Raw genomic sequence first — 27,371 nt, 5'->3', positions numbered from 1 at the left:
GTCCGGGGTCCACCCGAACCCGCCTGGACATTGCTGTAGGGCATCTTCGGGTGCAAACTGGATGAGGTGGCCCCACCAAGGTGTCACCTGCTGGGGACAGGATCTGCAGGATCTGCAGACAGCTGCTTCCCCAGCCTCCACCCCCTGCCCCATTTCACACCGCAGCAAAGTGAGGCAGACAGCTGAGTTTGGAAGGATCACATTTATTGTTTTGAGGTCACAGGTCAAGTCACTCATTTGTCACCACCAGGAAGGGGGACGGGCAGGGCAAGGGGAGTGAACCTCCAGGGTGGGGGCCCAGTGAGGGCGAGCTCCTCTGTCTCATCTCTGGAGAAACGCCGTGGCCTGGGAACATGGCTCAGCCCCACCAGGGCCCTGAGAGTGGGACACGTAGCCCTGCCCAACTCCTGTCCCCAAGGAGGTGGAGACGAGGATACCCAGAGGGGCAGGCCTTGGTCCGCAGACCGAGGGGCAGGTGGGCGGCACTGCTGGGGGCTGGTTTCATGCCTTGAGGTTCTAGGGAAGAGGAGAAAGACTAAATTGGAAAGATGGAGGCGCAGGGAGACACACCAGGAGGATGGTGACATGGACCCCCAGCTGGGATGGCAGAGACACCCCCTCGCCCACCTCTGCGCCGGGCCAGGCTAGAGTTCATCGTGGTCGCTTTCAGCAGGCAGTTCAGGTGGTGGCTCTGGGCAGGCGGCCGGTGTCATCAGTTCCATGAGGTACTCGCAGCGACTGGGCTCAGTGGTGCTGGTCACCACAGTGTCCTTCCCGCATACAAGGCGCACCTGGGGACAGGGCCAATGGGGGCTCAGGTGGGCCTGGCTGGCTCAGGTGGGCTTGGCTGGCCCAGGGGCCTCCCCCACAGCCCTGACCTCCCAGGCACTCACTGTGGTGGAGCGGTTGGGGCCCTGCCAGCAGCCAGTGCCCTGCTCGTACCTCATGGCGCTGAACTTGTCATGGTCGGGGCCGGCCCACGAGCCCCAGGTGCTGCGAGAGAGTGGGGGTGCTGAGGGTGGCCAGCTGGAGGGCGGGGGCAGAGGGAAGGGGCCAGGCTAAGGCCACTCACCCGAGGTTGGTCGGGGAGCCGCCAAGTTTGGGTTTCTGCGAGACAAGCTTGAAGGGGCAGAGCCGGTAAACATACCTGGCGAGAGACAGGGCTGGTGGGTGGGGGGACATGGGGACCCTGGCCTCCTTGGTGTCCCCAGGCATCTCAAACTCCACTGACCAACCATAAGCTGTCCCCTGGCTCCAGGCCACCCCCCGCCGCCCTGCCGCGGGGCCCCCGTGCCTCAGGACGCACTCATTGGTGGCGAGCTCGTAGCACTGGCTGTACAGGTAGGCAAACTCCCCGCTGGGGCCAAAGTCGAACGAAATCTCCTGCTCCAGGTTCCTGGAAGGGGATGCCGAGTGGTTAAGGGGCAGCTCAAGACACCAGAGCCCAACAAAGCCAGACACGGAGGCGCGGCTGAGCAGTGAGGGCCACGCGGGGACCCTCCCTGCAGGAGCCATACCCGCCTGGCCTGGGTTGCCTTGGTGACTTGCCATCACCACCTCCTCCAGGGAGCCCCACGACAGGTGGAGCCGGGGCCTCGCTGGGGCCAGACTCGGGCCCTCGTACCTGATGGACTCCTCCATGTCCTTCAAGGACCGCTCGGCCTCCTCGAACTTGTTGCGAGCCTCCTGGGCAGCTGGGGGGTCAGAGCAGGAAGGGGGTGGAGGTCAGAGGCGCCCTCACCCCCATCCGGGAAGATGGGGGAGGGGTTTCACACATCCACCTGCCCCCTCCTGCCCCCGGACCTGCTCCGGACAGGGCCGGGGTCCTCGCCAGCCACAGGGCAGACCCCGTCCCACTGCGCAGGCCCCCGGGGAGCTGGGCCAGGGCTCCCAGGGCCCTGCTGGCTCCTGGCCTGCCAGGGGCAGCATAAACAAGCTGCAGCCCGTGGGGAGAAGGGAGGACCCCTGGGGCTGGTGAGGGTGGGGCTGGCTTGCCCCAGGCCCCCCCTCCAGGACTCCCCAAGACACTGGAGGCCCTAGCCCCAGGCAGGGAGCAGGTGTGGCCTGCTCCTCCCACCCCTGTGGGACGGCGCAGGACACCAGGGGCTGAGCTGAGGCTCTTCTCCAAAGGGGCAGTGTGGTGGCTGCTGGAAGAGGGGACCACAGTGCTGTGGAGGAAATGCAGGGCAGGTCACCTCCCCACTGGGCCCAAGGCCTCACCATCGATGAGAGCCTTCGTCTGCTCGTCATATGGGGGCATCTTGTCGTCCTCCACGGGGCTGGCCGGCTGGGGGGGCACAAGTGGGGGCGGGGCCTCCTGGGGGAGGGGCGGGGTCGGCAGCCGCCCCTCCCCCTCCCTTCCCCCCCCAGCACACACCTCTGGCTGCTCCCCTGCACCTCAGCATCATCTTCCTCCTCCTCCTCCTCTTCCTCCTCGGTCTCCTCCTCCTCCTCCCCCTCCTCCTCCGTGCGTGGTGACAGCACCGGTGGCTGCTCCTCCTTGGGCTCCGTCAAGTCAGGAGCAGAACTTTCTGGCAGGTCTGTGGGCAGTGCCTGGCAGGAGAGCAGGGGGTGGAGGCTGTGGATTTGGGGTTCCACTCTCCCCACTACTCAGGGCTGGGGTACCCGCCTCCATGTCTCTACCCCTTCTGAGAGGCCTGGAGGGAGGGACAGACGGCTGGGGAGCAGGGGAGGCCTCCGCCAAGGCTGCTTGGGTCACCCAGCTGGCCAGGGTGGCTGGGTGCCAGACCAAAGGCAGTGGCTTTGTGAGGCGGTGGGGGGCAGGGTGGGGGCAGGACCGCATCCCCTCCCCCACCCCCACTGACCTCTGACCGGTACTTGTCTCTGATGGCAGCCCAGACGCGGTCGTAGAAGGAGGCAGCGTTCGTCTGTGTGTCCCCACCGAGGAAGGCCTGTGTGTGTTGGGTGTGGGGTCAGGACCGGGGCCTCCATGTGCCCCCCCACTCCGACCTTGGGCGTCGGTGCCAGGCACGGGTGCACTGGCTGCCCGGAGCCTCATGACCAGGCCTGAGCCAGGCAGAGGAGGTGCTGCAGCCAGAAGGGGGCGGCACAGCACTGGGGAGATGGGAGAGGAGAGGCAAGGGGTGGGGGGCACAGGGGCTGGAGAGACCCAGAGAGAGCAACTGAGAGAGGACAGACAGACAGACAGAGGGGGAGAGACCCCAAGCCCAAGACAGAGTGGCAGGCCTTCCAAGGGACAGGGAGGGACCCCGCAGGGCGCTTGCCCATAGAGGGCCTGTCCCCACTTCCTGGCCCCAAAGTCACCGTAGGGCAATGCTCCCTAGAAGTCGCAGGCCAGAGTACCTGGGCTTCTCCTTCTGACAGCGCCCCATCCCCGTCTGTGTCCAGCTCCGGGTGGGTTTGCAGCTCGGCCACTGAGACCCTGCGGGGTGTGGGCAGAGGCAGCAGGGGAGGGGTGAGGCCTGCTGGCTCCCAGCCACCGCCAGCTGGGCTGTGGGCAGGGCTGGGACACCACATGGTGCCGCCCCAGAACTGGCGCAGACCTCCGGTGTAGAGGACAGGGGGCAGGAAACTGGGAGAGGTGAGGCCTGGGGTTGGGGCTCCAATCTGGCCCCCACGCCAGGAGGAGCAGGGCCCGGCTGCCCAGTCCCCGGCCTACCTCCTTTTTAGGACCCCATGACCCCAAAGGGGCTCAAAGCAGGGACAGAGAGGGGTTGGACTGGGAGACATCTGGACCCCCCATATATCCCCGAAGACCCCTCTTCCAACCCTCAGAACCCAACACATCGAAGCAGCCCTCTGCCCTGCACCCCCTGATCCCCATGCAAAGTCCCCAATCCCCATGTTGGCCCAGGTCCCCCATCCTGTACCTGCTCGTAACCATCCCCAACCATCAGCTTTCTCTTATTTCTAATGGAGGGCTGAGGCAAGAAGAGGGGGCCCCAGGCCAGGGCAGGGCAGGCAGTGCAGGCAAACTCACATCCCGTCCATGTCGTCGTCCAGCTCCTGGAAGGCATCGGCCGCCAGCTCCTGCTCCTTCTGGGCCTTGGAGGCAGCCTGCTGCTCTGTAGAGGGCCCAACTCTGTCACCCTGGGTACCGCCCACCAGCTCCAGACACCCCGAAATCTGCCCTCCCCCAGCACCCCACAGGGCCATGTGCCTGTGAGTGCCTGCTGTGTGCCCAGCCCAAGGCTGGGCGCTGAGGACACAGCCATGGACAAGACACACAAAGGTCTGGGCGACAGGACAGGAAAGAAAAGGACAAATGGTGACGCCTGGGAGGTGGGGGGTGGGCAGCGGGAGGGCAAAAGGGCTGGGGGTCAGGAGGCCCCCAGAGAAGAGGGCTTCTGGGAGGAACAGAACGTCGCAGGCTGCACAGGCCTGAGGGTAAAGACCAGTGGGAGCCCAGTGTGGCCAAGGACAGTGGCAAGGTGGAAGGTGGGATGTGGGGTCCGCAGAGGGTGCTGAGCAGCAGAGGGCAGCACCCAAGTCAGGCCACTGTCAGGGACAGGTGGAGGTGAGGGTGGGTACCAGGCAGCGACAGACAAGGCCTGGCCTGGGATGGGGGCCGAGGAAGAAACTTTGAGAAGAGCCAGACTCAGGGGACATGCTGAAGTGGGAGCTGAGGGGGTGTGCAGTCAAAGCAGATGTGGGGGGTGGGGGCAGACAGGAGTCAAGGGTGCCCCGAGACCCACAGCTTCATCAAGTGGTACCTGGCAGAGAATGGCCCGAGGGACTGTCCGAGGTGGAGGGGCCGGCTACACAAAAGAAGGGGACTGAGGCCCAGAAAGGAAAGCAGCCACAACTGTGGCTCCAATGAGTAAGCTCCTACTGTATACCAGACTTCAGCTGGGTCGTCTACAAACAGGACCTCATGTAATACCAGCTGGTGTTTTCTTTGCAGAGCTGTGGGTCACCCCAGGAAGCCCCATAATGTTACAGCAGACCCGGCTGACACTGGCCCTATCACAGATGAGGGCCTAAGTGACCCCTGAGGCATGGGTGGGTGAAGGGATTTGCTCATGGTTACCCAGCCAGTGAGGGGTGTGTGTAGTTGGGGGCCCAAGCCAGGCCAACTGTCCCGAGCCCACACACGCCCCTGCCACCCTGTGGGAATCTGGGTGGAGACGTGCTATGCCACCCTCTAGTTCAGCAACTCCACACTGGCAACATGTCCTAAGGAAAGCCAGGCACGAGTTTGCCAGACCCTTGGGAAAGGATGTGCACCGCAGGGCAAAGACGACCCAAGAGAATTCACTTTCTAAAAGATGGCCTGGAAAAAGGCACCAGGACCCAGTGCCAAAGATGAGTGACAGAAAGGGTGAACACAGGGGCTGGCTGCTTAGCTCAGCTGGTCAGAGAGTGGTGTTGTAGCACCAAGGTCCAGGATTTGGATCCCCTTCCTGGCCAGCGCCACCCCCCAAAAAAATTACAGTGAGGGAAAGCAGCCAGACGCAGAAGGCCACGTATTCTAGGATTCCATTTCTATAAAATGTCCAGAATAGGCAAATCCAGAGAGAGAGAAAGTAGATTAGTGGTTGCCAGAGGGGAGGGAAGTGGAGGGGGAAATGGGGAGACTGCTAATGGGTACAGGGTTTCCTTTTGGGATGACGGAATGTTCTGGAACTAGACAGTGGTGGTGGTTGCATGACACTCTGGATGTACACAATGCTACTGAATTGTACACTTTAAAATGGCTGAAACTTAAAATGCGTTTTACCACAATTAAAAAAAGGAAAGGAAGTTGGTACACACTGACACAGCACAACAACCACATACTGTGTAGACCAGTGCTGTTGGAGAGAACTTTCCATGATGATGGCAGTGGCCTACATCTGCACCATCACCAGCCACACGTGGTCACTGAGCACTTGAAACGTGGCTTTAGAGCCCGTACTCTGAGTTACCACATTCTGCAGAATTGCTTCTCTGTCTGGGATGGCAGGAAAGATCTGGAAGGTTTCTAACCACAGGCATAGAAGTTACCCTGGAGGGAAAGACTTTCCTTTTCTACTTTATTACTTCCTAAGTTGCTTTAAAAGTTTTTTTTTCGGGGCTGGCTGGTTAGCTCAGTTGGCTAGAGCATGGTGTTGTAACACCAAGGTTAAGGGTTCGGATCCTTTTACCAGGCGGCCACCAAAAAACCCAATTTTTTAAAAACGGAATTTTTGGGGCCAGCCCGTGGCTCACTCGGGAGAGTGTGGTGCTGATAACAGCAAGGCCACGGGTTCGGATCCCATATAGGGATGGCCGGTTTGCTCACTGGGTGAGCGTGATGCTGACAACACCAAGCCAAGGGTTGAGATCCCCTTACCGGTCATCTTTAAAAAAATAAATAAATAAATAAATAAATAAAATAAATAAATAAAAATAGGGAATTTTTGCTGAGTGAATGAAACAGGGTGGTCTGGACAGGTGGAACAGCTGGAGCAAAGGCAGCACGTTCGGGGGAAATGGCAATCAGACTCGTGTGGCGAGGGGACAGGGCACAGGTGCAAGGCAGAGAAAGGTGCCCCAGCAGTGAGGGGTGCCATAACCAGGCGGTGGAGAGCCCGGATCGCCGTCCCTCCCAATGTGCTGGGGAGCCAGGAAAACTGCGGGGCAGGAGATAAATAAAAATAGGGAATTTTTGCTGAGTGAATGAAACAGGGTGGTCTGGACAGGTGGAACAGCTGGAGCAAAGGCAGCACGTTCGGGGGAAATGGCAATCAGACTCGTGTGGCGAGGGGACAGGGCACAGGTGCAAGGCAGAGAAAGGTGCCCCAGCAGTGAGGGGTGCCATAACCAGGCGGTGGAGAGCCCGGATCGCCGTCCCTCCCAATGTGCTGGGGAGCCAGGAAAACTGCGGGGCAGGAGAATGGCCCACTGGAAGGGGACCAGTCAGAAGGCCACAAGGGTGATGCAGAACCCCGGGTAAGGCAGGAACACACAGGGATACAGGGCCTGCAACTAAGGTGCTGGGTCTGTAACCTGAGATCTGGGTGTCAATACAGAGCTGCTGTGTGACTCTGGGCAAGCCAGCAGCCTCTCTGGCCTCAGCTTCCTCATCTGTGAAAAAGGGCTATGTCTGGGTACAATTCATGGCGAGGGGGACAACAGGATGATCTGTGTAAAACAAGCTTGGGGTGCTCTGGTCTGCCCACTGCCTTTAAGATGGCAGCAACCTGTTTCGGTGAAGGCCTGTTGCAACTACTCAACTTTCCTGTTGCACCCAGAAGCAGCCACAGATGTCATGTCAACAAAGGCGTATGGCTATGTGTCAACAAAACTTTATTTAGAAAGGCAGGCAGTGGGCCAGATCAGGCCTGTGGGCTGTAGTTAGCCCATGAACCATAGTTTGCTGACATCTATTTTCTATTCTTATTAATCCTGGCTGGTCGTCACAGAGGAGGGAAGGAGGCTTGAAGGGTAAGGGGGGTGGCCTATTAAGTCTGGAGTCCCTGTGAGACATCCAGGGGCAGGTACATACAGGTACAGCAGGATTTGCAGGGGTGAACCAAGGAGGAGAGAAGACAGAGGTCAGGGTCCCAGCCCAGAAGAGGCCTGGGGTCATGGGCCTGCTGAGCGGAAAGAGAAGAGTGTGAGCCGCCAGCAGAAAGGGCAGGAAGACCCTCCTAGGGGAGCAGTGGCTTCCGTGAAGGATATGGGGAAAAAGTCCACAGTCTTGAGAAAGGGACGTGGGAAAAGAGGACCTTGGAAACCAGGAGATCAGGAGGTTTAAGAAGTCAACTTCCACCAGCATGAAGAGAGAGAAGAGGGCACAGGTGACAGTGACCTCAGTAACTGCAGGGGACAACAGGGTGCAGGAGGCTGGAGGGGATGATCGCAGCATCGGAGGGAAGCCTGAGCTTGGGGACAGCTGTTTGGGCCCCAGAGGCCTGAGGATACTTACAGGCGGAGGGAAGGTGCCAGCCTGAGATAACTGAAGGCCCAGGGTCACCAAGGAGCAGGAGGCAGTGGCAGCCAGGGCCCAGGAAACAGCCTCCCCTGGGAGGGAAGGGAGAGGGAGACGGGGCAGGTGCCCCTGCTGGAGCCAGCCACTGGGATTCTGTACTGGGAGCCTCTGTGCTCACTGGGCCTGAGAGGACACATCCCCAGGACTGGGGGGATACCTGGCCCTGATCGGTTCCAGCCCCATCCTCCCTTGCCTGGACCCATGTGATCAGCTCCTTTCCTGGCTCCCAGCCTCACACCCCCACCCAGCCAGTGGAGGCTGTGAACACCTGAGTCAGGTATGTCCCTCCTCTGCTCAGAACCCTCCACAGCTGCCGCCTTACTTGGGGTCAAAGGCCACATTCTCCCCGCAGCCCCTGAGGCCCTGAGTGGCCTGCCCCATCAGCACGCTGTCCTCATCTTCCCCCAACTCTCCTCGCTTGCTCCTTCCTACCACATGGGCTTATTGCTGCTCCTTAAAACCACCCAGGAAGCTCCCTCAGGGCCTCTGCCCCATTCCTTTTGCCTGGCTCGCTCCCTCCTGTATTGCTGGCATCTGCAGTGGGCCTGGCACATAGCAGGTGCCCAGCAAACATTTGTTGGGTGAACTACTGACCTACTTGCTATAAGAAATCAGGGAGAGCCGCTTAGCACACAGAAGGAAAAAAGAAGTCAGCACATGCCCAGAGAGATGGAGAACATCAAGAGTGTAGCCTCAGAGAGGGGCCGCCCTGGTTCCTGACGACCACCCAGTTCCTAGTCACCAGCCCGTGAGTAGCTGGGGCCACACCTCCAAACTAGTTTGCGGTGGATTTCCGTCCCACCTCCCCCTTCTATCCTGCTCTCAGGCTTTGTCCCCCAGTGGAACAGACTGGGCGCCCAAGGACTGAGAATGAAGGCCAAGGATTCATTTCCCGTAAAAGTAGCACAACCCACCAACAGCAAAAAAGGTTGAACAAAGCATAAAAAATCACCTTAAAATCAACAAAGGCAACAGGAATTGCCAGGGCAAAGCAGGAACTCAGGAAGGTAAGAGAACACAGGAGCCACAGCAGCCCTAAGGGACTGTGCCAATCCTTGTAAATTTGGATGTCTGTTTCAGTGAGCCCTTGTGGAGCATGGGAGACTGAAATCAAAGACCAACGTGGGGGAGACTGATAAGAGATCCCCCAACACCACCAGGGGTCTATGCCTCAGTGACAGGCTGAATGAGAAATAACCCAACCTGTGTGCATATCTCAGTTCACACACTGTCTGCCAGGTTGGAGGAACCTCAAACTTTGAATTTGGATTTGAGGTATCCCTGAATGGCAGTGTTCCTGGACACCTAACAGAAAAAAAGGAAGATTCTCTGTAGAGAAGAACTTTTCTTTCTAGGCTGAATATTATTCCTAGAAACAATTTTCCAACATGATGACCAACACACAGTCAAAGATAACTAGGCACACAAGGAAGCAAGGCGTCATGATCAAATATCCGGGGGAATTAACAACAGACAATGAGCAAGAGGCTCCTAGGCCCAGGCCTCTCTCGTCCAGGGGTGAAGGGCACGTACTCTCGCACCCCCATGACGTACCTTCCCACATCTTCTGGTGCAGTTCCTTAGCTTCTTTCTCTGGCTTCTCAGCCTCCTCCTTCACTGTCCGCAGCATCTCCACCTCATCTTCCAGAGACTTCTTTCCAGCCTGTAGCTCAGTGAGCTTGTTCTGGGTGGGCAGAAGGCAAGAAGCTGGCTCTCCTCCTGCTCTGCCTACTCCTCACAGACTGCCACCTCCCTGCTTCTACTCCCCAGGGCAGCCAGGGGTCTTCCTAAAACACAGCCCTCACGAGTGTCTCCTTTGCTGTGGTTCCCTGCAGCCCTCTTGGAGAGAAGCCCGAACACCTTGATGCAGCCCACAAAGCCCAGTGTGACTAGGCCCCTGCCTGCTTCTCCAGCCCTAGCTCTGTCTTAACTCTAGGACCCAGCAGTCCTGAGACATTCAGATCTCCAACTGCTCTTCCATCTCCAGTTTTTCAAACATGCTGTTTCTGCAGCTTAGAACACTCCCCTTGGCCAACTCCAAACTTACCCTCCAGATTTCAGTTTAGATACAGGCCTCCTCCTCCAAGAAGTCTTCCCTGCTTCCTGGCCCCAAGACAGGCAGGGAGGAAGACCAGGCAAGCACCTTGTCTGTGCCTCACAGCCCCTGCTATCACCTTCTATTTGTCCCTCCCACCAAATAACGAACCCGCAAAGGCAGGTCCAGGTCTGGTTCCAGCCTCCTGCCCAGTGCATGGCACAACCTGAGCCTCTGTGGGTGTTTCAGGAAGGAACAAGTGTGCTGGGTCAGCACTGGTCTAGGGATGGGGCCCCCAAGCTGTAGGGCTGTAGTCCAAGCCCCCAAGGGATTGCTTTCCTTGGCAACATCTCAGCCTGGCCTCCTGCCAGGATCCTCCTGCCTCCCTAGGAAGGCAAAGGTCACGTGCAGCCAATCTCACCACATGGCTCCCCTAGTACCTCCTGAATTTGGGAAAGAACTCAGTAGCCATGGGGGTGAGAAAAAAAGACCTAGAACCCTCCTTGGGCGAGGAAACAGAGCTGGAGCCCTTGTTCAGCAGGTCAAGCAGGAGCCCAGGAGCAGTGTTGAAGATGCTGACCAACCAAACAGCCAAGCGGGTGGCAGGCAGGGTAGGGAGAGACACATACCTAGGGACCCCCAAGTACTCACCCTATTGAACTAATCCAGCTGCTGCTGCCTGACACCTCGTGGAGCCTTGCTCAGAAATGGGGAGTCATATGGTCCTCAGCCCATCTTGCAGGGATGCAGAGAAGTGTCCCTCCTGTCCTTAGGAGGCAGCAGAGCCCCCTCCAGCCCATTTCAGTCTGATGTCCAAGGCCCTGACTGACACCTTCGTGGAGCCTTGCTCAGAAATGGGGAGTCATATGGTCCTCAGCCCATCTTGCAGGGATGCAGAGAAGTGTCCCTCCTGTCCTCAGGAGGCAGCAGAGCCCCCTCCAGCCCATTTCAGTCTGATGTCCAAGGCCCTGACTGACACCTGAGCCCACAGCCTTCTACTTTGGAACTGCTTAGCCACCAACTAAACAACCAGTGGACGACTGACCAAAGCAAGGTGCAGGCAGGCAGTCACTTGCCCCAGGACACCACTAGTCAGGGGCAGGTGGAAGCCCTGCCAGGCCTTGCCAGCCCATGCCTTCAGGCCTCGAGGCTCAGATTGTCCTGGGTGGACCCTGAGGCCCCTCACCTGCTTCTCCTCCCGGGCCTTCTTCCACTCCTCAATGAGGATCTTCTTCAGGTGGAACCCCTCACGGGTGACCTCTGCCATCTGCTGCAAAGACTCTCTCTCCTTACGGCCCTTTTCTCTGGTGAGCGGGGAGACACACAGGCATCACCAGAGTGCAATTAGCACCCATCAGATCTGCCTTTTCCAAAAGGGCTCAACTCACCCGCTGGTGTCCCTCCCCCACCATCCACAAACCATGTTGGCAAAGACAGAGAGCAAACCCTCCTCCTGACCCCAAAGGCTCTCTGAAGCTCAGTGCCTTCATCCCTGTCCTGGGGAGGAAGGACAGTGGGGCCAAGGGAGGGACTAGGGAGTGCTGGGATGTGGAGCTAGAAGTTGGTTTCCAAGAGACAAGATGAGAAAGACAAAAAGCACAGGCCTGCAGACACAGAGGCAATCCAGCCAGTGTGTGTGCTCGGCCCAGCCCCTACTTAACATCTGAAATCAAGAGAGTTAAGTGAGTATCAGGACTTTTGGCTTATTTTATTTTTTTTTTTGGTGGCTGGCTGGTATGGGGATCCAAACCATTGGCCTTGATGTTATCAAGGACTTTCAGGGGGCTGGCTGGTTAGCTCAGTTGGTTAGAGCATGGTGTTGTAACACCAGGGTCAAGGGTTTGGATCCCTGTACCAGCCAGCTGCCCTCCCCCAGCCCCGCAAAAAAGGACTTTTGACTTCTTTGAAAAACTAGTCCAGCTCTGCCACCTGCCAAGAACTGACAGGAGCTGAGCATAGCTGTTCCTTTAGATGCCACAGTCCCCACCACTCCCTACTGTCTCACGCTCAGGCTGTTTCTGCTGTTTGCGTTACCTGCCTGTGGGCATTTAAGTTTTCAGATCTTCCTGCAGACCATGACAATTAAAAGTACGGATTAGGAAGTAAAACTGACCCAGGTTTGAGTACCAGCTCTGCCATCTCCTAGCTATGTGACCCTGGGGAAGTCAGTTCCCTTTCTAAACTCGACTTTCCTCATCTGCTGAATAGGCAAACAACTGTACCTGCATCTGAACTAGAGGGAAAGCTGGTGATGTGGGGGTGATAGGCGCCTGGCACACAGTGAGCACTCGTAGATATACAAAAGGAGAAAGGAAAGAGGGCTGATTCACTGGGCGGGGCCAGGCGAGGTCCTGCAGGGCACGAGAAGAGGGGCACTGTCACCCACGTACTTGCAGGTGTTCTCACAGACGATGCCACTGTTGTACTCGTCTGTCCCATCGCAGCAGTCTGAAGCGGGAGAGGGCCAAGATCAGACCTGGTAGTGCCTCCTCCCTCTTCCACCCCCCTCCACCCCCCTCCACCTCCCATCTTGTTCCCTAACCCCTGTGTGTCCTCACTCACCACAAATCCCATCATTGACCCTGCTGGAGGGGATGTACAAGGGCTTGTAGCCAGCGTTAGTACAGTGGAAGCTGCCATTAGGACATGCAGCCGTGCCTTGAGGGAGAGAGAAAAGCTCTGCCCAGTCCGCTCAGGACCAGACATGTCCCATCCATCCACAGACAGAGCCCCGACCCACGTGCATGTAAAGAACACAATGTAGAAATAGGGCCGGCTGCTTGGCTCAGTTGGTTAGAGCATGGTGTTACAACACCAAGGTCAAGGGTTTGGATCCCCATACCAGCCAGTCGCCAATTTAAAAAAAACAAAAAAGGTAGGAACAACCAAGGGAAGGAAAGAGCTACATACTCAGGAGCTGAAACAAAACTCTCCAGCACTCCCTCCTGCCTCTCCTGAGGCCCTTCAAAACAGGGCCCTGCCAACTCCTCCCTCGCCATTACCTGTCTCCTACCAGAATGCCTTTTGCCTTCACCCTCTCACCTCTGGGGGTCTGCACATGCTGGCCCCTCCATCTGCAGCACTTTCAAGATTCAGCTGAAACCTCAGGCAAAAAAGAAGCATTTCCTGACCCCCATGCTGGGGAAGGATCTGGGGTGCTCTCTGGGCTTTCATAGCACCTACAGCTGTCTTTGCCATAACAATGACCACTGATCTTTTTTATTTTGGCAACTGGTTGGTAAGAGGATCAAAACCCTTGACTTTGGTGTTATAACACAAGCTCTAACCAGCTAACTGGTCAGCCCTGATCTCTGATTTCTGTGCCTGCTTCCGCCCACTCAACAGGGAGCCCTGAGAGGCCAGGACCGGGTCTGTGGTAATCACTGCCCAGGGCTTGGTACTCAGCAGGTGCTCAGTAAATGTGTGATGAATGAATGAAGGCTCACCTGGTTCGTCTGAGCCATCTTTGCAGTCACAGTAGTCGTCGTTGACCTGATCAAAAGGGATGGTGGCTGAGCCATCCAGGCAAGTGAAAGGCTTGGACTCGTCGTAGAAGTGGTGGTCTGGGGAGGAGAGTAAGGGGCTGAGCCCGGGACAGGAAGAGGCCTTCTTCACAAATACCACCTCTGTCCTCCCCTCCGCCACCAGTTGAGTGCTGCTGGGAAACTGAGGCAAAGGGCTGTAAATGCCTATTCCAGGAGCCAAAGGTCGGCCGCTCCAACACCCTACCCCCACCTCCAGCCTGGAAAGACGGTGAACAGGGGGACTCACTGGTGAGGGAGACGCCCCGGGGCCTCTTGACCTCCACGGCCCAGCAGAGGGGCAGCAGCAGCAGCAGCCACATCTCACCGGAGGCTCTGAGGGCGGAACCGCGTTCTGTGAAAGGAAGCAGGCTGCGGGGAGATGCGCCGTGTCCCCAAGCTGCGACAAGAAAGGGACAACCGGTCAGCCAAAGGAAGGTACCTCTTCCTCCAGCTAGTCGGATTCCTCCACCGCTTCCGGGCGATGAGGACTCACTTTGCTTCCGATATGGGGGCGGGGGTCTCCCCAGTTCTTCCAGTGGGGAAGTCTCACTTTGCTCGAATCAATGGCTGGGAACTTACAACCTCAGCTCCGTGTGCGGGGGTACGGGAAGAAAGGCCATCCAATTCCCGCCAATAGGCCAAAGGGGTTAACATACCCCCCTATCCCATACACATACCCTCCGCTGCCCCCTGTAGGAAAGTGGGGTGCCCTCCCGCCCGCTAGTTCATCACCTACACGAGACCGGGGCAAAGGTCAGTATCCACCGCGCCCCTCTGGCCCAGCAGCCACGGTGCCTGCAGCAGAAAGAAAGCGGAAGTGCCTGGGACGCGTCACTTCCGGTCGCACGCCGCGCACCCGGAACGACAGCTCGGTGCCGCCATGATGGGCGTGGCAAGAGTGGGGGTACCGGAACTGAGTCGGCCATCTTGGGCAGGACTGTGAAGACTTAGGATGGTTCTGAAGGCTCGCGCTTAATGGCGGCGCAACGTCCCTCCATCTTGGGAGTCGCGGCTTCTGCGGCCGGAAAAGAAAGTTCCGGAAAAATACCCGCGAACCCCCAAAGTACCCATTCCCACCCTCCTGCTGCGGGGCCCTGCCCCGCCCCCTATTGGGACCGCCCCTCCGCGCAGCGTCAGCCAATAAGAGTGGTGGTGTGGAACGCAGGTGTCTCCATGGGAACGCTGCAGGGAGGAGGAGCAGGTAGTTACCTAGCAACCGGCAGATGCTGAGAGGCCCCGCCGAGCGGTCGGAAAGTGCATTCCCAGAGCACTAGGAACCGGAGCTGACGGATCCCGGACAGGGGCGACTGACTCCTAGTTGTCCCCCCTAACCCCTAGGGGCCTTAGGGTCCTAACCCAATCATGACGTCCCCCCTGTGCAGGGCGGCCTCGGCCAACGCCCTACCTGCTCAGGACCAGGTTTCGACGCCCTCTTCCAAGGCCAAGGGCAGTAAGGCTCGGGCCGAGCGCCGCCACCCCCGAGGCAGGGGCGCGGCACAGGCCCGGCCCCCACTCCATTCCAAAGCGAGATCCCTCCACTGGGGTGTGGGGAAGCCGTCTGTGTACTCGCAGGTCCTCCTGCTGCGGGGCTCTGCCCCGCCCCCTATTGGGACCGCCCCTCCGCGCAGCGTCAGCCAATAAGAGTGGTGGTGTGGAACGCAGGTGTCTCCATGGGAACACTGCAGGGAGGAGGAGCAGGTAGTTACCTAGCAACCGGCAGATGCTGAGAGGCCCCGCCGAGCGGTCGGAAAGTGCATTCCCAGAGCACTAGGAACCGGAGCTGACGGATCCCGGACAGGGGCGACTGACTCCTAGTTGTCCCCCCTAACCCCTAGGGGCCTTAGGGTCCTAACCCAATCATGACGTCCCCCCTGTGCAGGGCGGCCTCGGCCAACGCCCTACCTGCTCAGGACCAGGTTTCGACGCCCTCTTCCAAGGCCAAGGGCAGTAAGGCTCGGGCCGAGCGCCGCCACCCCCGAGGCAGGGGCGCGGCACAGGCCCGGCCCCCACTCCATTCCAAAGCGAGATCCCTCCACTGGGGTGTGGGGAAGCCGTCTGTGTACTCGCAGGTGATTGAGCTACAAAAGAAGATACAACTGTTAGGTAAGGTGGCTCCAGAGGGCACAGAGGAGCAGGGGTCAACAGTGTCCACCCAGTCTTCTGACCAGGCATGGTGTGACAAAGGCGTTTCACCAGCATGAATCTAGTTAGCCGGTTTCTGGAGGCAAAAACTCATACTTGTTCATGGTTTTTTGTGGGTTTTTTTCCGGCGGCTGGCCAGTATGGGGATCCAAACCCCTGACTTTGGTGTTCTAACACCAGACTCTACCCAACTGAGCTCACTGGCCAGCCTCGTTCATGGTTTTCTCCATCTTTCTTTTAAGCTTCTGATCTAGAACCGACTTAAATATATTTGATACTTTTATGTAGTTTCAACTCTTCTATCATGCATGTAGTGGCCAAGTGCATGGATTCCAGAGCCAGATTGTCTGGGCTCAAATCCTATCTCAGATAATAGTTGTTTGACCTTGGGGGACCAAGGGTAACCTAATTGCTCTCAGTTTCTCCATCTGTAAAATGGGGATACTAATGGTACAACATAGGTACTGGAAATGTATGAAATACTTAAAACAGTGCCTAACATGTAGTAAAGTACTATAAAGTTTCTCAGCGGAGGAGGGTGATTTTTGCCCACCCTAGGGCCATTTGGCAATGTCTGGAGACATTTTTGGTTCTCACATTGTTGGGGTTGGGAGGAATGTCTGCTCCTGGCATCTAGTGGGTAGAGGCCAGGATGCTGCTCAATACCCTACAATGAGGGCTGGCCAGTTGGCTCAGTTGGTTAGAGTGTGGTGTTGGTAACACCAAGGTCTAGGATTCGTATCCCCTTACTGGCCAGCCACAAAAAAAGAAAAGAAAAAAGAAAGAAAGAAAGAAAGAAAGAAAAGAAAAGAAAAAGGAACATCCTACAATGCATGGGATAACTCCCCATAGCAAATAATTATCCAGCCCAGGTATCTGTCATTCCAAGGTCAAGAAATCCTGGTGTGTAAGCCATTATTATTGCTCGAATGATTATTAAGAGGTAATATTACATAGTTGGTGAATGTATGGTTGCAGGAGTGAGACTGCTTGTGACCTTGAGTTATTTAATCAGCCTATGCCTCAGTCTTCTCATCTGTAAAATGGGTATGGTATGCATATGGATATGCACCTATTGGCATATGGTATTTGGTACCTGGATGCTCTTAGTCCAGCATCCAACACATAATAAATGCTCAGGGGCTGACCAGTTACTCAGTTGGTTAGAGTGCAGTGTTATAACACCAAGGTCAAGGGTTCAGATCCTCTTACTGAACAGCTGCCAAAAAATTTTTTAAAAAACTTTTTTTAAGGGCCAGCCCGTGGCTCACTTGGGAGAGTGTGGTGCTGATAACACCAAGGCCACAGTTTTGGATCCTATATAGGGATGGCCGGTTAGCTCACTGGCTGAGCGTGGTGCTGACAACATCAAGCCAAGGGTTGAGATCCCCTTACCGGTCATCTTTTTTTTTTTTTTTTCCCCTTTTGTCTTTTTTCATGACCGGCAACGGATCGCAACCCTCAGTGTCGCGCCCGGACCGGACCGGGACCGGCAACGGGATCGCAACCCTCGGTGTTGCGCCTGCACCTCGCTCAGCCAGTGAGCGCCGGTCTGTATGTGGGATCCGAACCCTCCGCGGGAGCGCCGCCGCGCTCTCAAGCGGTGCACTATAGCAGTGCGCCACCGGGCTGGCCCCTACCGGTCATCTTTAAAAAAAAAAAAAATTTTTTTTTTAAAATGCTCAAAGTGAAATATTGTTATAATATTAAATTGATAATTGCAAAAAGGTCTTCCCTCTGGGAAGTCTCACCCACCCACCCAATGTTGCTGTGATTGTATCTGCCCACCTCACCTGCCCCCCAGAGGGTGACCGGAAGGCCTTTTATGAGAGCTCCCAGTGGAAAATCAAGAAGAACCAGGACATCATCAACCAGCTCCGAGAGGAGACTAAGGCACTGCAAGTACAGCTGACAGACCTGCTGCAGGTGAGGGTGCAGAGGCAGGTGGATGGATTCTGGGGAGTGGGGGCAGTGCCCTGGGTGGAGATGGTCTGGCTTAGGAGTAACTGGGCTCCTCTCCTTGCAGAGAGAAGAAAAAGTGGTCCAGGCAGTGATTTATGAATGGAAGTCAGAGAGGCCATACCTGAAGAACAAAACAGGCCAGGTTTGCCCCACCCCCACCCTACTGATCATCTCCCTTCATTTGTAGCCTGGGACCCTTCTCCACTGGATACCCTCCCTGCCTCCAGTCTCACCCTCTCCAATCCTTTCTCCACACCAGCTTCCATTCATTTACTCACTCAATTAAGTTGATTTATTTATTTATTTTTGGGGGAGCGGGCAGCTGGCTGGTATGGGAATCTAAACCCTTGACCTTGGTGTTAACAACACTTCACTCTAACCAACTGAACTAACCGGCCAGCCTTCAATTAAATCTTGGTTACACACTGACTTGTGTTTAACATGGTATTAAATGTTGGTGACCATGCAGTGAAAATACAAACCAAGTCCTCACCCTTCCAAAGCACATATCCTAATGGGGAAAACAGATTAAGAAAAATCAAGAGCAGCAAATATAGAAACAAAGTAATTTCTAGCAGTGATCTGAGAGATGAATAAAACAAAACAGGTGACTTACGAGAGAGGTATGGGGACAGGGGCTTGCATAGTAGATTGGCAGGTGGCAGTCAGAAAAGACCTTGCTTCCTAAAGGAGGTGATATTTGGGGCTGGCCAGTGAACTCAGTTGGTTAGAGTGCGGTGTTAAAACACCAAGGTCAAGAGTTCAGATCCCCCCACAGCCAGTCGCCAAAAAGAGAGAGATCTCCAGGGGAATCTTTGAAATAGAACAGAGAGAATTTGCTAACAAATTGGATGATCATGGGGAGAAAAAGTTGACCATGGAATCAAGGCTTTGGGCTTGAAGACCTGGAGGGATGGAGCTGCCATGAGCTGAGATGGGCAAGATGCGAGTAGGGCAAGTTTGGGGGAAGATCAGGCATTTGATTTTGGATGCGATGGTTTGGAGGTGCCTGTGGAGATGTCTGGAAGGCAGTGTGCATGTGGATATATGAGCCTGCAGTTCAAGAGGGAGGCTAAATTTGGGTGTCAAGGGGGGCTAGCAGGTTAGCTTAGTTGGTTAGGGCGTGGTGTTATAACAGCAAAGTCAAGGGATCAGATCCCTGTATTGGCCAGCTGCTGATAAATAACCTCCCCAGACTGGATAAGATCACCAAGAGGGTGGGTATGGACAGAGGGAAGAGCCTGAGGCTCTCTCTCCACAGGCAAAGGAGACAGAGGAGGGGCAGCCAGGAAGGCGGGTAGAAAACTGGAGAGGGGATCCTGGAAGCCACCAAAGCAGAAAACCTGCAGGAGGTGGAAGACAGCCAGGTCGCATGCTGCCAAGAGACAAAGGAGATGAGAGCCACAACATGGGAGGACTAGGTGAGGGGGCTCAGGCCCCTGCTCTCACTCTCCCCATCTCCCCGCAGAAGGCCCTGGAGCACCTGGACCACCAGCTGAGTGAGAAGGTGAACCAGCTGAATGCTTTGCGGCACCAGATAGTGCTGCGCCAGCGGCGGCTGGACGAGCTCCAGATGCAGCACAGGCTGCGCCAGCTGGAGATGGCCGAGGCTCAAGACAGCAACGCAGAGGTGGCCAAGGTGGGCCAGCGAGGTCTATGGGGCAAGGTCCTGGGGGACGAATTAAGGGAGGAGGGGACTCAGTCCAGCCGTGCCACCATCTAGACCATGCGGAACCTGGAGAACCGCCTGGAGAAGGCCAGGATGAAGGCTGAGGAGGCAGAAAATATTACCAGCGTGTACCTGCAGCTCAAAGCCTATCTGCAGGTATGGCCTAGGGTGGCTGAGGAGGGGGAGGCCTGGCCAAGGACAGCAGTCACAGGCCTGACCCCTCCACCCCCCACGCCCCAGGAGGAGAGCCTTAACTTGGAAAACCGGCTGGACTCCATGGAAGCCGAGGTGGTGAAGACCAAGCATGAACTGGAGGAACTGCATGTGGTGAACCAAGAGGCTCTCAATGCCCGGGACATTGCCAAGGTGTCAGCCCAGCTACCCCTGGGGGTCCTGCCCAGCTGCCATGATGGCCTCTGGCTCAGAATCTGAACTCAGCTGTCCCTGAGCCAGCCCCTCCCATCTGTGTCCCATCTCTGTCCCAGCACCTTGCAGCCTGGCCCAGCTGTGTAAGCCTGAGCCACGGTAGGTGCCAACCCCTCCTCCTGCTCCCCTGCCCGTCCTCCAGAACCGGCTGCAGTATCTGGAGGAGAACATGTTACGGGAGCGCAAGAAGCGTGACCGCTACTTAAATGACTGCAAGAAGCGCGCGGAGGAAAAGAAACTAGAGAACGAGCGCATGGAGCGCAAGGTGGGCACACCCGGGGGTGCCCCGCGACCATGACCTGGCTCAGGCGCTTGTCCCACATCTCTGACCCCTTCCTCCTCTCCCCACCATCCCCTCCCACCTGGTTGCTCCATTTAGGCTGACATGGCCTCCACCCCTCCCCTTACTCTCAGGCCCTTATTTATCGTTCCCCACCCATCTGTCCTAAATCTGACCCTGCCTCTAGCCTAAGGCCCCACTCCTCTGCGCTGGCTCTGAGGTCGCCTCCTGCCCTCACCTGTTCCACCTCCCGACCCCTACCCGGGTGCCCTCACCTGGCTCCAAGCCTTTGCCCTACCCCGTCCCCTCCCGGACCCCTGTCTGGGTACCCCTCCTCGGCCTCCTCCCTGAGCCCTTGACTGTGAGCTGCCTCTGGCCCTGACCTCAACCCGCGAGCAGACCCAGCGTGAGCACCTGCTGCTGCAGTCCGATGATACGCTCCAGGACCACCAGCCCTCTAAGGAGGAGGAGCTGCGGAAGCGCTGGGGCATGTACCAGATGGAGGTGATCTTCGGCAAGGTCAAGGACGCCACCGGCGCGGCCGAGTCACACGTGAGTGCTGAGCGCAGCCCTCTCTGCCCGCAGACGTGCCCTGGCCTTCGAAGCCGACATGCCCAGCCTCTGTCTGCTCTCTGCCGGGTCAACTCTTCAGCACACAAACCTGCTCTCTTTTTATCAGCACCATGCTCTAACCGACTGAACAACCAGCCAGCCCGATTTTTTTTCCTTCTTCTTTCTTTCTTTCTTTGGCGCCTGGACCCCAACCCTTGACCTTGTTATCAGAACTGCACTCTAACCAACAGAGCTAACCGGCCAGCCCATGCTCTCTTTTTTCTGTTTGTTCGGTTGGTTGGATTTTTGGGTTTTTTTTTTCCATGCTCTCTTTTTACAAGGCATTCCTTCCCCTCCGTTATCTCCCTGTTTTCTCGCTGCTCTTCACAGCAAAACCCACAGGCGCCTTAATTTCCTCTCTGTTCTCTCTTACCGGTACTAACTTCTCTGGGACATGCTTTAGGAGAACTGGGAGTTTTGCCTCACTGGTACTGTGTTTCCAGTACCTGTAACATGATCTGGGACAAAGTAGATGGCTCAGTACCATGTTCAGACCTGGGCAAGCGGGGCCCTGGTGCAGCATCTTCCTTGAGATTTCCTAAGACCCGTGTATCCCCCTCGGGTGCCTGATTCCCGCTGCAAACACTGACCCAGCTGGATCCCAGCTCGGTTTCTCCCCTTTGGGTGCTCTCTAACCCGTGTCTCCTCCCGTGGGCTCGACTCCCGAGGAGTTCTGGGACTTAGACCTATGGGGTCATCTGGGGCACCGAGGTGCAGCCCCTTTCCTGGGCCTGGGGAGCGGATCGCTCCCGAGATAAGTGGTATCTCCACACCAAATTGGGCAAGACTCGCTGCCAGAAATTGCTGGCACGTTGATTTTGGATAGCAGCTATACTCGCTGCTGCTGCTGCCCCCGCTCGTAGATTTTGGCTGACTCAATTTCTTTATATAGACCAGGAAGGTCCTCGCAAAAATCGTTTCTCTGGGCTGCGCATCTTTGAAGCAGCCCTAGTCCGATCCACACAGTCCCCATACATCACTTTGCAAAAGACACCAGCTTAGGCCACCTGTCCTGCGCGCCGGGGGAGACAAGGTGGAGCGCACCCGTGCCTGCCTAGGCCTGGCTCTGACTGGGGCTGGGTGGCCCGCAGTCGGTGGTGCGGCGGTTCCTGGCCCAGGGTGACACCTTCGCGCAGTTGGAGACGCTCAAGAGGGAGAACGAGCAGTCGCTGGTGCGGCTGCAGCAGGAGAAGCAGCGGCTACAGCAGGAACTCGAACACCTCAAGTACTCAGGGGAGGCCACGCTGGTGAGGTGAGGCCCTGGTGCCCGAGGGAGGGGTGGGGGGTGAGGAGTCAGCCACGCTCCAATGGCGACCTCCTCGCCCCCTGCAGCCAGCAGAAACTGCAAGCAGAGGTGCAGGAGCGACTCAAGGCCGAGGAGCAGCGGCAAGCGGAGGCACAGGATCAGCTGGAGCGCACCTTGCGGGCCTTGCAAATAGCCAAGGAGGGCCTGGAGCACCTGGCGAGCAAGCTGAAACACGTCACCGTGGTAGGCCCCGCCCCCAAGGAAGCCCCGCCCAGAATCTGAGAGGCTCAGCCACGCAGGGGAGGTTCCTGCGAGCAAGCCCACCCCAGGGAAGCCATCCCATCTCCTGTCCAGGAGAGCAGAGGCCACGCCTACATTGGGAGGCCACACCCCACTTCCCTGGGGAAGCCCTCTCATTCCTCAAGAGGACCGGGACTTCAGAGACCCTGACCCACCTCAAGCCCCGCCCCCTGGGAAAGTCTCACTCTGTCCCCCTCAAAACCTCGATGACCCCACTCCAATTCTGGTGCGGCCCGAGATAGAAGCGCCGTCCTGCCCGGTGCAGAGGCCCATTTATTCAAAAGGCCAGCCCCACAGTGACCTTACCCCAAAAGACCTCTCCCCAGCCTTTTTGTGTATCTGGAGGTCAGAAGCCCGCCCTTACAGGCGTGGCCTGACTTCAGAACCCCCGCCCACAACCGATAGCACCGCCCCTGTGGGCGGCCCCTCACCTCAAAGGCCACGCCCTGAGAGAGGAAACCTCGCCCCTGGGTGGAGCCTGCCCCAGAGGCCCTGCTGTCCCGCGGCTGATCCGGCTTCGATCCTGGCTGCAGGAGGACAGCCGCTTCTCGGGAAAGGTATTGGATCCCAAGGCGGGTGACTACTTGCCGAACCTGCTGGGCCTCGTGGAGGAAAAGCTGCTGAAACTGCAGGAGCAGCTCCAGAACTACAACGTGTCAGAGATGCTGCGCCTCATTGCCGATCGCGAGGTGCCCTTGCAGCCAAGGGGCAGGGCTCGAGGGACCGAGGGATGGGGCTGAGAGTGCGGGGGTTGGAGGTACAGGGAGCCGATGGCAACCCTCGGGAGACCAGGATGGAGGCTGATGATGTAGAAAGGGACCTTGGGCACAATGGGTGAGGTTCGAGGAGCAGGGGTGAGCCTGACACACAAGAGGGAGAAGCCAGCAGAGCTGCGGGCGGGTCCCAGGAAGCCAGAGGGCTGGGAATCAGAGGTCCGCCTGGAGAGGCCACGGGGCGGGGCCCCAAAGACCAGGGCTGGGCCTACGTGACAGTGGGTGGAGCTGAGCATCTGGGGGCCTGCTGAGAACGAGAGATGCTGCTGGGTCTGAGAAAAAATGAAGTAGGACTGGGCAGTGGTCTCCGTCTGGAATCAGGGCATATCTCGGAATGGGATGGGGAGCAGGGGGAAGGGGACTTCGCCGCAGTCCCTGCCCCGCCCACACTCCTCTCCCCTCTCCCACCCCTTTCCACCACTTAGTTCCTCGCCAGCTTAGAGGGAAAGCTGCCTCAGTACAACACCCGCATCCCTCTGCCCCTTGCCAGTCCCAAGGACAAATTCTTCGGTCAGTACAGGCGGGGAAAGGAGGTGGAGTTGGGGGCCAAGCCGAGAGAGGGAGGTGGTCTGAGGCCCAAGGCCAAGGTGAGGGTGGGGTTGGGAGGTGGAGGCTGGGGAGGGAAATCTGAGCTGGGGATGGGGACTTGGACCCATCATCTCTCCTCGCCCCCAACAGACGAAGAGGAGAGTGAGGAGGAGGACAGCCACGTGGTGACCCGCACGGCACTCAAGATCCGTTCCCAGAAATTAATCGAATCCCGCAACAAGAGGCGCAGTCGGTCGCGGAGAAACTAGACTCGCCCTCACGCCCACCTGGCGACTCCGGGCCCCTTCGGAGCCCCCGATCCCTCTGGGTCCAGCCGCGGGCCCACGGGGCCCCTTCAAGGGCTGGACACGGCCCAGACAGGGAGCAGAGCAGGCCAGCGGCCCGGAGGAGAGGAAGGGGGCCGGCCCTGCCTTTCCCACAGTAAATCTCCCCAGGCGGGTCTACGCCGCCTCGGAATCGCGCAATAAAGGTCACCGGCCAGCCTCCTGAGTATTCACCTCTTTCTGAGCCTGCACCTCCCAAAAGACGCCTGCCCTTCAAAACCCAGGGCCCCAGACGTAGCCCCCTCCAACCTGGGGCGTGATGACGCCCATCAGCTCACGGTGACATGGACTGAGCTTCCCCCGTCTCCTCCAGAGAAATGGGAGCTACCCCCACACCTGGGGTTAGAGAAAAGACCCCCTCCCCTGGGGACAGATGTGTCCTTTCTCCAGAGGACAGATTGATACACATCTCACACTTGTCGGGAGAGCCGGACCTCTCCCGGGTTGGTCTGGGCGCTGGGGTCCGGTTGGGGGCATCCGAGAGCCGTGGGTCCTGCCCGCCCGGCCCCGCCCCGTCCCTGTGTGGTCCAGCCGCCCCGCCCCGCCCGGCGGCTCCAGCCTGGGCCACTGTCCGCTGGCCCTTCCGCCTCATTCAGCCGTGCCACCGAGCGGGACGGGCGCGGGCCATGCAGCGGACAGCGGGCAAGGAGCTCAACCTGGTAAGGGGGTAAAGGGTCCCGGGCCCCCGCATCCCCGGTGATCCGCAGGTCCAGAAACTCCAGGTGCCCGCCCCAAATCGGACCTGCCCTGGAGTCCCCACCTCGGAACACATGGCCCTTGACCCACTGAAGCTGCTGGTTACTCTTAGGGATGGGGGCGGGGTCAAGGACAAGATTCCATGAGACTGGACACTGGGACGTCCCCAAATGCCACCCCATCCCCTCGGGACCTGGGAGGAGGGTACCCTCGGTGAGGAGGGGACTAGCCGGGGACACTGCCCTGGGTCTCGCGGGCTCTTGCCGGGAAGGGGGGACCAAGCAGGAAGGCCCGGACTGAGTCCGTGCGGATAAGGGGGGCTGAGGCCCCGGGCCGATCCCCCTGTGGCGCCCTGAGCCCGCCTCCGCGTCCAGGCGCCGCTGCAGGACTGGGGCGAGGAGACCGAGGACGGCGCGGTGTACAGTGTCTCCCTGCGGCGACAGCGCAGTCAGCGCTTGAGCCCGGGGCAGAGGCCTGGAGGCGGCCAGGTGAGGAAGGGCTGGGTAGTGGCGCGGGGCGGGAGGCGACTAGGTGAGGGCGTGGCTGAGTGAAGGGGCCCGGGAGTGGGGACGGGATCAGAGCTGGAGGGCCGGGCTGGGGCAGCCGGTGCAGGAAGAAAGGAGCCTGGGGCGATCAGGTGAGTGAGAGTAAATCCAGGGCATGGGGAATGGGGTGGGGCCAGGTGATGGCGCAGTTCCCGAGGGGGACCTGGGGGCGACCAGGTAAGGGCAGAACTGGACGGCAGGGTTTAGTAGTCCGGATCTGGAAGGAGGGGTGGAGTTTAGAAGCGGCCAGGTGAGGGCGGGCGGGGCGGAGGGCAGGGCCCGGGAGGACCAGGGTTCCAGGTGGGTTGCGGGTCGTTTGTGGACAGGGCAAAATAGTAAATCCAGGGAGGTCCGGATTCAGAGGAATGGACAAGGTCAGGTGCAAGAAAGGTGCTAGCAGGGCCGGCCCGTGGCTCACTCGGAGAGTGCGGTGCTGACAACACCAAGGCCACGGGTTCGGATCCCATATAGGGATGGCCGGTTGGCTCATTGGGAGAGCGTGGTGCTGACAACACCAAGTCAAGGGTTAAGATCCCCTTACCGGTCATCTTTAAAAAAAAAAAGAAAGAAAGAAAGAAAAGAAAGGTGCTAGAGATGGAGAAGGGGTGCTCCAGGGCCACTCATGGCCACCCCTCCGCCCCACAGGTCCCCACCCCCACTACGGACACTTTCCTCCATTATCGCACGAGCAAGGTGCGGGCGCTGAGGGCGGCTCGTCTGGAGCGGCTGGTGGGCGAGTTGGTGTCCGGCGACCCGGAGCAGGACCCTGGCTTCGTGCCTGCCTTCCTGGCCACCTACCGGGCCTTTGTGCCTACTGCTCGTGTGCTGGGTTTTCTGTTGCCACCACCCCCGCCGCCCCCACCTCCCGGGTCAGTAGCAACTCCCAGACTCCCACCTGGGCACTCCCCCCACCTCCCCAGGTTTGGAACCAGAAAACGCCTCCCACCCCCAGAACCCTCCTCCTAACCCGGGTCTAGTCACCTGACAGCAGGGCCTCTTCCCAGGGTGGCGATCAAGGAGACAGAGACACAGGATCTGAGCTTCAACAAGAACCTGAGGTCGGTCCTCCATCCGGTTGTGTGTGTGGGGGGGGGGTGTCCTAGAGGTCTAAGATTAGCAGTCAGACCCTGGGGCTAGAGAGTGGGGTAACCTGAAAGTGGCAGATTAGGTAACAAAAAGTCAGTAGTCAGGTCTGAGGTTCAGAGCTCTGGCCCAGGCTCTGAGACCCTGCCCCTCTGGCCAGGGCTGTGGTATCAGTGCTGGGCTCCTGGCTGCGGGACCACCCGCAGGACTTCCGAGATCCCCCTGCCCACCTGGACCTGGGCAGTGTCCAAACTTTTCTGAGCTGGGCAGCCCCAGGGGGTGCTGAAGCCCGGGAAGCAGAGAAACTTCTGGAAGTTTTCTTGGAGGAGGCTGAGAAAGAGCAGGAAAAAGAGGAGCAGCCCCTAGCATGGGCAGGTGAGAGGTTTTCGTCACTGGTAGTGCTCTGAGAAGCACTTTTCTGCATGCTCCCTCCCCCATGGGCTTCCAGATCTTGGGCAAGGTTTGTGTTATTTATTTTTGTGTTTATTTATGTGGCTGGCCAGTACAGAGATGGAACCCTGGACCCTGGTGTTATCAGCACCACGCTCTAACCAACTGAGCTAACTAGCCAGCCCTAAGCAAGGTTTTTAACTCTATCTGAGCCTCAGTTTTCCCACCTGTAAAATGGGGATAATAACTATTTTAAGTTTAACTTTTTTTTTTTTTAAATATTAGCATTTGTCTAGTATTTCCCCCACCCCATTCTAACCACAAAGATACTCTGCTACTGGGTCAGAACGCCCGCACTATGTTTCTAGCTACAAACCATTCCATTACTACTTGTCTCAGGAGCCACAGGGACCTGGGTTCAAAATCCCCATCCTGGGCCGGCCCGTGGCTCACTCGGGAGAGTGCGGTGCTGATAACACCAAGGCCCCGGGATCAATCCCTGCACTGGCCAGCCACCAAAAAAAAGTTCTTGTCAGTTAGGGTGCATACCCAAAGCATTTAAGTGTGAAGTGACATAAGTCTGGAATGCTTTAAAATTATGCAGAAAAAAAATTTTTTTGATCAACTGGATAATTGTTGAAGATGTGGGATGGGTGTCTGAGTATTTTTACACTATTGTCTCTACTTTTGTATATGATAGAACTTTTCCATAGCAAAAAATAAGCCCAAAACATAGGGCCAGCCCGTGGCTCACTTGGGAGAGTGTGGTGCTGACAACACCAAGGCCATGGGTTCAGATCCCTATGGGGATGGCTGGTTAGTTCACTTGGGAGAGCGTGGTGCTGACAACACCAAGGCCATGGGTTCAGATCCCTATGGG

At 57.7% G+C, this 27,371-nt stretch overlaps 3 protein-coding genes and 1 non-coding gene across 6 annotated transcripts in view; 3 read left to right on the top strand and 1 right to left on the bottom strand.

The window, feature by feature from the left end:
• Nucleotides 1-183: 183 nt before the first annotated feature.
• On the bottom strand, nucleotides 184-14,509 carry PRKCSH (protein kinase C substrate 80K-H). The gene is made up of 18 exons (XM_008586517.1): nucleotides 14,232-14,509; nucleotides 13,743-13,892; nucleotides 13,418-13,534; nucleotides 12,534-12,629; nucleotides 12,362-12,419; nucleotides 11,158-11,275; nucleotides 9,491-9,620; nucleotides 3,962-4,046; nucleotides 3,325-3,403; nucleotides 2,826-2,912; nucleotides 2,398-2,553; nucleotides 2,221-2,317; nucleotides 1,625-1,694; nucleotides 1,307-1,396; nucleotides 1,073-1,147; nucleotides 894-993; nucleotides 628-791; nucleotides 184-516 (listed from the first exon to the last, which is right to left on the bottom strand). Exons 1-17 carry the CDS (start codon nucleotides 14,419-14,421, stop codon nucleotides 645-647), a joined length of 1,845 nt encoding a protein of 614 aa, XP_008584739.1. The 5' UTR covers nucleotides 14,422-14,509; the 3' UTR covers nucleotides 184-516; nucleotides 628-644.
• Nucleotides 14,510-14,723: 214 nt separating this feature from the next.
• CCDC151 (coiled-coil domain containing 151) lies at nucleotides 14,724-23,946 on the top strand. Of its 2 annotated transcripts, XM_008586519.1 has the most exons (14): nucleotides 14,724-15,067; nucleotides 15,565-15,598; nucleotides 17,442-17,563; nucleotides 17,664-17,741; nucleotides 19,068-19,238; nucleotides 19,323-19,424; nucleotides 19,509-19,634; nucleotides 19,837-19,959; nucleotides 20,374-20,526; nucleotides 21,678-21,838; nucleotides 21,919-22,075; nucleotides 22,666-22,821; nucleotides 23,331-23,415; nucleotides 23,584-23,946. In XM_008586519.1, the coding sequence occupies exons 1-14, from the start codon at nucleotides 14,858-14,860 to the stop codon at nucleotides 23,700-23,702; spliced, it is 1,797 nt and encodes a 598-aa protein (XP_008584741.1). In that variant the 5' UTR covers nucleotides 14,724-14,857; the 3' UTR covers nucleotides 23,703-23,946. The 2 variants fall into 2 exon arrangements, with proteins under 2 accessions (XP_008584741.1, XP_008584740.1); XM_008586518.1 differs by lacking the exon at nucleotides 14,724-15,067 and having other exon boundaries at nucleotides 15,255-15,598.
• On the top strand, nucleotides 16,319-16,393 carry TRNAT-GGU. Its single transcript has one exon. It is a non-coding gene; the product is annotated as a tRNA-Thr (tRNA).
• Nucleotides 23,947-24,359: 413 nt separating the features above from the next.
• Nucleotides 24,360-27,371, top strand: part of LOC103602093 (ral guanine nucleotide dissociation stimulator-like 3) — a 15,923-nt gene continuing 12,911 nt past the window's right edge. For both annotated transcript variants that reach the window (XR_551503.1, XM_008586516.1), the window contains exons 1-5: nucleotides 24,360-24,436; nucleotides 24,848-24,961; nucleotides 25,664-25,887; nucleotides 26,023-26,076; nucleotides 26,262-26,476. Coding sequence is in view for 1 of the 2 variants with exons in the window: in XM_008586516.1 (XP_008584738.1) it covers nucleotides 24,404-24,436; nucleotides 24,848-24,961; nucleotides 25,664-25,887; nucleotides 26,023-26,076; nucleotides 26,262-26,476 (640 nt within the window). In the remaining variant the exon portion in view is untranslated. The remainder of the gene's footprint in view (nucleotides 24,437-24,847; nucleotides 24,962-25,663; nucleotides 25,888-26,022; nucleotides 26,077-26,261; nucleotides 26,477-27,371) is intronic.

The sequence above is a fragment of the Galeopterus variegatus genome, unplaced genomic scaffold (genome assembly GCF_000696425.1).
Source record: "Galeopterus variegatus unplaced genomic scaffold, G_variegatus-3.0.2 Scaffold4011, whole genome shotgun sequence".
Taxonomy (NCBI): Eukaryota; Metazoa; Chordata; class Mammalia; order Dermoptera; family Cynocephalidae; genus Galeopterus; species Galeopterus variegatus.
Note: the sequence above shows the minus strand (reverse complement) of the source record. Positions and strands in the feature narration are given on the sequence as shown.

What these genes read in the sequence shown, in the direction of transcription:
- PRKCSH (XM_008586517.1), bottom strand. Translation starts at nt 14,421, where the DNA reads ATGGCCGACTCAGTTCCGGTACCCCCACTCTTGCCACGCCCATCATGG. An exon ending in GTCTGTGAGAACACCTGCAA is followed by an intron (nt 11,276 to 12,361) that starts GTACGTGGGTGA and finishes CCCGCTCACCAG; the next exon opens with AGAAAAGGGCCGTAAGGAGA. An exon ending in AGGCCCGGGAGGAGAAGCAG is followed by an intron (nt 9,621 to 11,157) that starts GTGAGGGGCCTC and finishes CTGCCCACCCAG; the next exon opens with AACAAGCTCACTGAGCTACA.
- CCDC151 (XM_008586519.1), top strand. Translation starts at nt 14,858, where the DNA reads ATGACGTCCCCCCTGTGCAGGGCGGCCTCGGCCAACGCCCTACCTGCT. An exon ending in AGCTGACAGACCTGCTGCAG is followed by an intron (nt 17,564 to 17,663) that starts GTGAGGGTGCAG and finishes CTCTCCTTGCAG; the next exon opens with AGAGAAGAAAAAGTGGTCCA. An exon ending in GCCTCATTGCCGATCGCGAG is followed by an intron (nt 22,822 to 23,330) that starts GTGCCCTTGCAG and finishes TCCACCACTTAG; the next exon opens with TTCCTCGCCAGCTTAGAGGG.